Below are 9,237 nucleotides of genomic sequence, written 5' to 3'. Positions count from 1 at the left end.
AACTCTGTGCTGGACATTTAACTTACTTCTTTGCCTCAGTTCTAATAACAGTATGGGATGGATATTACTTCCATTTTACTGATAAGATTGTGGCCCAGAAAAATTAATTATGCCTTCAAAGGCCACATAGTTAAAAGAATGGAGCCAGGATTCAACTTCAGAATCCATGCTCTTTTCCTATTTCCAGATTACCATTCCTCATCTTTAAAAATGGGTAGCCCTAGCCGGTTTGGCTCAGTGGATTGAGCGTCGGCCTGTGGACTGAAGGGTCCCAGATTCAATTCCAATCCAGGGCACATGCCATGGTTGTGAGCTTGATCCCCAATAGGGGGTGTGCAGAAGGTAGCCTATCAATGATTCTCTCTCATCATTGATGTTTCTATCTCTCTTTCCCTCTCCTTTCCTCTCTGAAATCAATAAAAATATATATATTTTTAATGGATAAATTAAAACCCAGAAAAGTGATGAAGTTTGTCCAAGTTCATAATAGTTCTAGTAGTTCTAGCACATCTCTCTTATGAATGAGACATATAAAACATTGGGCTTAAAAGATACTTATTTGATCCCTGGCTTGTGTGGTTCAGTGGTTAGAGGGTCCGCCCTCACACCCAAGGGTCTCGGGATTGATTTCTGGTCAAGGGCACATACCTGGGTTGCAGGTTTGATCCCTGGCCCCAGTCGGGGCATGTGTGGGAGGCAGCCAGTTGATGCACATAGCTGTTTCTCTCTCCCCCTCCCTCCCTCCCTTTCACTCTCTCTATAAATCAATGGAAACAATATCATTGGGTGAGGATCAACAATAACAAAAAAGTACTTGTTTGTTTTAACCTGTTAGTTCTTTCACAAGCATGCATCTTTGGAGATGGAGACAAAGAGACTATGTTCTAGTGAGAACCACAGGTAGAGTCTCCTTTTTGGGGACAACATGGCTAGTAGTAATGGGCCAATGGGATTACAGTTAGCATTGAGACTTAGTTTGAATCTTGTTTCCTCTACATACAAGCAGTATAATCTCGTGCAAGTTCTGTGGCACCTCTGGCTTTTCTGTTTCCTTATTTATAAAATAGGGATAATGACATGACTTGCCTCAGGGTAGGACTTGCCTCAGAGGAGTGAGAAGTGCATGTTCTGGAGCCAGGTTACCTGGATTTGCATCCAGCTTCTAGCACTTTCTGGCTGTGTGACCTCGGGCACATTGGCTAATCTCTCTGAGCCTGTTTCCTTGTCTGTAAAATGAAGTAGACGGTACTCCATAGGAATAAATAAATGTTTACCCACAGTAAACATTTAACAAATGTTAGCTATTATCATCTGTAAGGTTACATGTGATGTTGGTAAAGCTATCAGCACAGTGCTGAGCACACTCAATCCCTAGTAGCTCTCTCTTTCCAACACACTATGAGACTTGGAAAAAAATAACCGTAAGTCACTGAAGAGAAGGGAAGCTAAGGCCCCTGAGCTGCCCTCAACAGGCAATGGAATTGGAAGGTCAAGAAGGCAGAAGACATCATTTCTCTTTGAACTCAGATGAGACCGGAACTCCTGCGGGTTGGGATCTCAGCCGCCTGGATCCCTGGGCTTCACCAAACCTGTGGCTCTTTCTACATTCTCTGAGGCAATGGTTCTCAACCGGGAGTGAGTTTGCCCCAGGGGACACTTAGCAATATCTGGAAGCATTTCTGGTGGTAGACAACTGGGGAGGGGGACTGCTACTGATATCTAACAGGTAGAGGCCAGGGATGCTAAACCTCCCCCAATGCACAGGGCAACCCTCACAGCAATACCTCTTCTAGTCTAAAATGTCTTTAGTTCCAAGGTTGAGAAACCCTGCCCTCGGGCTAAGATCGTCAGAGGCTTAGTAGGACTGGACGGGGTTGGGGGTGAGGAGTGGTGGGAGTGGAGGGAGGAGAGCCTTATTGGAAGTGCCAGGGAACAGTGGAGGCAGCCGCTCCGCAGCCCACAGAAAGGGCCCCAGGGCAGCTTTTCCCTCATTATCAATGATCAAAGGAAACGGAAAGAAACTAAGAAAACAGAGCCAACTTCTTTATACGCGTTATATTTTTCATTAATAAATAGGTTTTCTTCTTTAAACACAGAACATATAACAGATTGAAACACTCCCCCCTCCCCCCATTCCAAAGACAAGAGTCTATAAAACAAATGCCAGCTGTACTGCCCTAGGGGCAGAAAAAGTCTGGTGACCCCCACCCAGCCCTGCCCCCTGCAGCACCACCACCCCCACACTGCAAGAGAAGGGGGTCCAGGGCTTCTCCCTTGGACCCTGGGGACTTAGGCGAGAAGCATGTGAATGTATGATGTCACCTCTCCATGAGGCATGGGCTATGCAAAGATGAGGTTTCCTTCCCATTGGCTCTGACCGGCTCCTGTCCTCCTGATTTCAGTTGTGAAGCACCTGGGCTCAGCTCCCAAGGGAGCTGCCTCATGGCTTCCCCACTCTCCACTCCTCTGTGGCCCCCTCGGAGGGGAGGGGAAGGGCTCAGGGATCCCTCCCGTCCCCTGGCCTGCATGGAAACCTGGGTGGAAGAGGCATGACGCTGAAGGTGAGGCTCTTGTAAGACCCCTGAGCCCATGAGGCCAGCATGCCCCCCACACTCCCACACCATTTCTTCCTCTGGAGTGGGGGGCACTGGGGCAGCCACCCCCGCCACCACCTAGTGCCTGGCTTGGGGTGTGATGGTTCTTTCTCAGCGTCAGGTCCTCAAGCCGGGCCTGGCTCTTTCCTTGTCCCATTCTTGTCTCCTTCCAAGCCCTCACCGCGGCAGTCTGAAAAGCTCGTTGTCCAGTGTCCTAAATTGTCTCATCCTCCCTCTCCCCGTGCCTCTGCAACCCGAGGGGGGAAGTGGGAGGGTGTCTCCCCTCTCCAACCCCCACTTCACATAATGGAGCAGCTTTTGGCCTTTTCCTTCTTGAAGGTAGAAGAGATGAGTTCAGAACGACTGGGGAGGTGGAGCAGTCGCTTAGAGAAGCTTCGGGCAGGGCTCTTTGGGGGCACCGGGCTGGGCTTGTTCAGACACACCATGGACGCCGTCCGGAAGATGCTGTGGATACTCTTTTCTGAGGTGAAAGCTGAGCCTTCCAGGTAGATTTCCGCACCCAGCTGCTTGGCTATTGCACAGCCCTGCAGGGGGAGGGGGGATTGAGGTCACCGACGCAGTGGTCCAAATGGCTCTGAAACACTGCCTCCTGTGGTTAGTGGTACTCCGGGGGCTACCCCAGAGGGGACCCAACTGCTGGTCTCCCACCATCACCCTCTGCTGATTATTTTCTGAAGGTGAAGCCTGACAGCACCTTGGCGTCACCTGGGACACTTTTAAAACCATATCGATACCAAAGGACTTGTATGCATGCACGTTGGCATAACCAATGGACACAGACACTGGGGCGGGGGGGGGGGGGGGGGGCTGGCCCCGGGTGGGAATGGCTTGGGGAGGGGGTCAAGCGGGGGAAAAGGAGACTTATGTAAAACTTTAGACAATAAATAAATTAAGAAATAAATAAAACAAACAACCCCATATTGATGCCAGAACAAGTAAATCAGAATTTCTGGGGGTAGGGCCTAGGCATTAGTATTTTTAAGAGCTCCCCAGACAAGTCTAATATGAAACACTGGTTTTAAAAATAGAACTCTTACTCCCATGTGCGTAAGAAATTATCCAGGATTTCATTGAAAATGTAATTCCATATCTTTGTCCCAAAGTGACTCTCTACATATGGAGTCAGGAATTCTAATAAGCACCTCTAGTGATTCTAATGCAGGTGGTGCACAAAAGCCATCTGAGAAACGCAGAGGAATGCTCACCTGTCAACCTATAGCATAAATCTGGGTAAATGAGTATCACATCTATCCAGGTGATTAGTTGCTGATTATAGATGACTCCCAAAATACCAATTCCCTCTTGCTAGAGTGAGAGAGCCTGAACGAGGGCTTTGCCTATAGCCTTCTCCACCCCACCCCCAACACACAGTGGCGCGCACACACCTGCTCGTATGAGATGGGTGCCTGCTTCTGGTGGGACAGCTCCATCAGGGTGCTCAGGTCTGTTCGCAGGTCTGTCTTGCAGCCAATAAGCAAAACACGGGTGCTGGGACAATAATCCAGGATTTCCGTCCTCCACTGAAGAGCCAGGCAAAAAAGGCTGGTCAGTGGCTGACAGACCCAGAGAAGCTCAGCTGGCAGCATCACACACTATAGAGCTTATCACCAGCCCAGCCATCCCTCTGAGTCACGGCATCGCCACTGCACAATGACATCATCTTCCAGCCCATGGGGACTTGGGGCCACAGGAATGCTGACCCAAGAGCCTGTCCCCTCTTTCAACAGCCCAGTCACTAGAGAAAGAACTAGGGTAAATCTCTCCCCACTCTCTGCCAAGCGGCCGAGCCTGGATCTGCTCCCTCAATCCAGTCAGAGGGCTCCACAGATTCAGAAAGCCAGAAGGAAGACAACCAGTCTCTTCCCAAGGGAAGGTGATAGTCCCAGAGACTTCTGGGAAACGAGGCTAGTTCCACAAGGTATCCTGGGACTCCTCCGTATGACCAGATTTTGCCACCCAGACCTAGGCGTTTCCTACCAGCAGCTCTGCTCAGGCCTGCCTGGCTTGCCCAGTTCTAGTGGGCCTGGGATCAAGGTCTATAGAAGCTGCCTCCAGAAGACCGCATCCCTGACCCTCAAACCATATCACCAAGAGGTTCTCTGACTCTCACTCCTTCGCTTCCTGGGTCTTCAACACCACCCTCCCTTGCTGGTCCTCTGGCAGAGCAGTACAGGGCAGGGGCAGGGGCAGGAGAGCTGGGTTCTAGTCCCAGCGATGCAGCTAATGGTGTGGCCTTGGGCAAATGTCTTCCTCCCCTGGCCTCAGTTTCTTTCTGTTACACAAGAGGGGATTAGATGACAAGGTCCTCAATGTTCCTTTCTGTTCTCAAGCTGAGCTAGAGATCGTAGTTTCAGACTCACCTTCTTGAGTGCACTATCCACTGTCTCCGGACGGCTGATATCAAAGCACAGTAACACTGCGTCCGAGTCGCTGTAGCAGAGTGGACGGACATTGTCATAGTAGGGAGATCCTGTTGTAGGGGAGAAAGAGCTGATGACGAGCCATGGCAGTTTCCCTCCCCTACAGGCCTAAACCCAAAGAGCCGGGGAAGATCATTCTTGGTCCCTGAGGTTAGTGGGCCCCACCCATCTCCCAGGGGAACCCGCTGCCGCATGGAAGCTGGGGACCTGACCACCTGCCAGAAGCATGAAAAAAAGGGGAAAGGGCAAAATGTAAGGCGAGTGGGACATGATTTGCCCCTGTCCGGGTCTCCTACTCTAGGCTTAATTTAAGGTGTGCCAGTTCTGAGTCCCCGAGGAGGGTGCTCCCACCCCTGCAGAGACCAGGGCTTGTTAGGGTCTCCTCTTTTCTAGAGTCTGCCTGCTGCACCACCTCTGCCCCCCCTTTTCTGCTCCAAGGTTCTCCCCAAGGAAGAAACAAACCTGCCTGTTATATAACAGCTGCCCTGCTTGTTTGCCATGGGGTCAGACTCTAAGAGGCTGGGAGGGATTCAGTGCCCTGCTCCTCCTCCACCCAAATCGGCTTACACTGAAAAGGGCAAAAAGAAAGCTGCAGCCCCTGTCCCCCAGATCTCAGGGAGACAGTCTCCAAGACAGTGGCACCAAGAGCTGGGGATTTAGAGTAAGGGTCCTTCACTGGGAGGGCAGTCGGCAGTGCAGACCCAGGTGGTCTAATATGGGAGACTGCTAGGAGCTGAGCCTGCCCCCCTCCACCCTGGGAAGGAACAGTAGCAGATTTGGAACCCAGACAATCCGTGCTTAGAATAGCAAGCAGCCCCTCTCCCTGCACCACAATCACCATGGAAACTGGGGGGAATCCAAGTGGGGAGGGGGTTGGTTGTTAAAAAAAAAAAAAGAGTAAAGGGGAGTTGGGATAGCTGCCTGCTCCTTCAGCAATCTGCCCCCATCCCCTCTCTGAGGAGGGGTCGCATCACCCGCATCACCCACAGCACTGAGCGGAGGGAGCACTGCAGCACTGGGGAGGGGGAGGGGAGGAGGCCTCCATCTGGCTCCAAGCAATCCCCCTCCCCTAAGACTGGCAAGTGAATAATGGGAACAGGTTCCACCCAGGCCCCAATGCTGGGAAGCCCCATCCCACACTCAGCTGCCACTTCCTCCTTCCTTACGTGCATCTGATTGAAAGAGGGAGTTTGAGGATGACCGATAGCCAGCATCCTTCTGGAAATTGGGGGGTAGAGTGGGGTGGGGATTCGATGTAGGAAACAGAGACCACCTTGCTGATTTTCCATTATCTGGATTGGGATTCAAAGGCTGCATTCTGACTGTGGGAGGAGGGGGAAGCAGCAGGAAGTAGTGGTGGTAGAGGGGAGTGGCGCGTTGGGGCGGTGGTAGTGGAAAGAGATGCGCTGCAGTAAGATTCTGGGAAGATTGAAAGGTGGACAGGATACAGCAGATGCAAAAGCATACATCATGCAGCCAACTGCGTTCCAGCCGGCTCCAGCCAGCGCAGCACGGTCCAGGAGAGCCAGCACCCTGCCTCCCACCCTCTGGAACTGCAGCCCAGGAAGCAGTGCAGGTTGAGGAATTTTTGTTTTGCTTTGTTTTGTTTTGGGGAGGGGGGGGGGCAGGGGAAGTCTCATTTTTCTGTATACCCTCCCATCCCCTACCCCAAACCTTTTCAGACCTCAAAATTGGATCAGGGGAACAACACCTCTTTGGAGGAAGAGGACTGCATATTTATTATATGGAACAGGAAACCCGTAGTGATTTATAGTTCCTCTTTAAACTCAGCCTGCATATGCATTTTTAGAGAGGAGCAGATTGTATTTTCTTTCTCCTGTTCCTGGCTCTTAGTCCTTAATTACGACTCTGAACCCAGTCTATTTAAAAAGGGCCGGGGTAGAGAGATAATGGGAGGGGGCAGAATCAATGCTAGGGGTAGCCTAGCACGGAGGGTTTAGGGTTGAGAGGCTGGAAAAATATTGCTTCCTACATCCCAGAAAGACAGGGCACGTCTACCTCGGCCCAGTGTGGGGGGAATGGCCCCCTCCCGCCACTATCCACAGTGTGACTGCCCCATATCGACTGTCTCCCCACCCTCCAAAGCCTCGATGATGCATCACTTCAGCCCTGAGCCGCAGCGCTATGACGAGCAGAGCTGAGCTGCGGCAGCGACAGCGGTGGCCAGAGATGGAATGCAGGAGAGAAAACTGAGGCAGGAAAGGAACACTATTTCCCCCAAAGCAGGCTTGTTTCCTTGCCTCAACCACCACTGCCGCCAGCAGCACTGCCTTCTGCCTCATTCGCTCTGGGGCAGTAAATGCTGGGTGTGTGGTAGCAGGGTGTGAAAACGGAGAAGCCCTGTCTGACTGACTGACTGCCCCCAAGAAGTATTCAGGGGTTCATTCACCTCACCACCCAGCCCTCTGAAGGATGAAGCTAGACCCAGAGATATGAGTGGCTTCTGGGGTTCTTCCATTCTGCACCCCTGGACCAGCCAACTGAGTTGACCAGGCCCTCCCCCTACACCCAACAGGGGGATCTTCAGGTCCCCTTCTTTCAGTTTTCTGGCAAGCACCAGACTCCTTCTCCCCATCAAAGAGGAAAACAATGTCTGAAAAGCAGCAGCTGCAGCCGCCCAGCAGAGGTGGGAAGGGGCATTTGGGGCCAGCAGTCTTACCTGAGGTGTCCCAGAGACTAAGCTCCACTCTCTGTTCCTCTGTCTCCAAGCAGGCGGTGTAATTCTCAAACACGGTGGGCACATACGTCTGTGAAAAGAGAGGAGCTGTTCACACCCTGGGCCCCCTGCCCCCTGGCTGCACAAGAAGCCACTCTCCCTAATGAGATACTAACACGGCCAGAGGAGGGGATACCTGGGGCGGGAGGGACCACATGGGACAGGATGCAGGAGCATGGAGAGGCATGGGCACTTTGCTCCATCAAATCAAGAAATGGGAATGACTCTCAGCCCAGGACATGCCCCCCATATTTTAGATGGTTGGGGACACACACACACACACACACACTCACACACTCACTCACTCCTCTCATCCCCAGATTTGTCTGTCTCCCAATTTCAGAGTCACAAGCCAATTCTAACTCTTTACTTCTCCCCACAAGCCCCCTGGACCTACAGAACAGTAGGAAGGGGCAGCAGGAGATGGCCTGGAGCCACGCTCACAGAACCTTTGAGGTTGGGGTGAAGGGGCAGGCATGTATTGCGTCAAGAAACCCCAGATTCTAGCATGCCCCCAGTCCCCTCTCCAGAGAGCAGACTCCAGACACAGGGAGGTAGGAGGGGATCTGACCGGGGCCTATGGGTGAGGAGGTGAGGAGGAGCCGGCACCAGCGCGGCGGCAGAAGTGGAACAGGTCTCAGGGGGAAGCTAAGGCAGGGCAGTCCTCCAGCCAGAAAGCAGCGGAGGGTGGGGTGGGGTGGGGTGGGGTGGGGACAGGAGAGAGAGCTCTCCTGGGCAGGTGGGAATCTATCCCGGGGCAGCGGGCAGGCGGGCAAGGAGAAAAGCTGGCCAGGGGGCCGGGCAGACAGCTCACCTCGGGATAGCAGTCCTTCGCTAACACCTGTAACATCGCTGTCTTCCCACACTGCACGTCCCCCACCAAAACGAGTTTACATCTGGCCACGACTGGCTGGGGGGCGCGTCTTTCCTTCATGACTGTAGCCTCCGTGGGACTTGCACTCTGGTTCAGAGAGGAAAGGATTGCGACAGGTGCGTCTCAGCACGGAAACCAGCTGAATTCCCTGCCTCGCTCCAACTGAGGAGAAGGCCGGCACAGCCCCCTTTATATCTGCCTGGGTGAGCCAATCATAAGAGGAGGCGGACTCTGTCAGAGCCAATCCCTGAGGTGGGATCCCCTCCAGCAGCCAATGGTAGGAGGATCTGAGTCAGCGCCCTCTTCCTCCCTTCCCTTTCTCTTAAAGCTGCACCTTCCTCGGAAAGGGGATTCCCACGTTTTGCATTTGTATTAGGGAAGAGGGAAGGGACTTGAAGCCAAATTTATTGGTCTTGAGTGTCCACCAATTAGTGTCAAAAACTAGCCGCGAACGTAGAAAGTGAGGTCAAGCTAGAGTTGTCCCAGTAGAGCAGGACCTGCCTGAACTATAGACAGGTGGCACCCCCCACCCCCGTGAGGGTGGGTTTGGGGTGGGGGCAGAGACCTCTGACCTCTTTGTTCCCTCGAATC

At 52.6% G+C, this 9,237-nt stretch overlaps 1 protein-coding gene across 1 annotated transcript; it reads right to left on the bottom strand.

The window, feature by feature from the left end:
- Positions 1–2,221: 2,221 nt before the first annotated feature.
- RND1 (Rho family GTPase 1) lies at positions 2,222–8,793 on the bottom strand. Its single transcript, XM_008140622.3, has 5 exons — positions 8,587–8,793; positions 7,716–7,803; positions 4,976–5,085; positions 4,001–4,135; positions 2,222–3,139 (listed from the first exon to the last, which is right to left on the bottom strand). Exons 1-5 carry the CDS (start codon positions 8,704–8,706, stop codon positions 2,894–2,896), a joined length of 699 nt encoding a protein of 232 aa, XP_008138844.1. The 5' UTR covers positions 8,707–8,793; the 3' UTR covers positions 2,222–2,893.
- Positions 8,794–9,237: the final 444 nt, after the last annotated feature.

This window comes from Eptesicus fuscus, chromosome 7, assembly GCF_027574615.1.
Source record: "Eptesicus fuscus isolate TK198812 chromosome 7, DD_ASM_mEF_20220401, whole genome shotgun sequence".
NCBI classification, from domain to species: Eukaryota; Metazoa; Chordata; class Mammalia; order Chiroptera; family Vespertilionidae; genus Eptesicus; species Eptesicus fuscus.
Note: the sequence above shows the minus strand (reverse complement) of the source record. Positions and strands in the feature narration are given on the sequence as shown.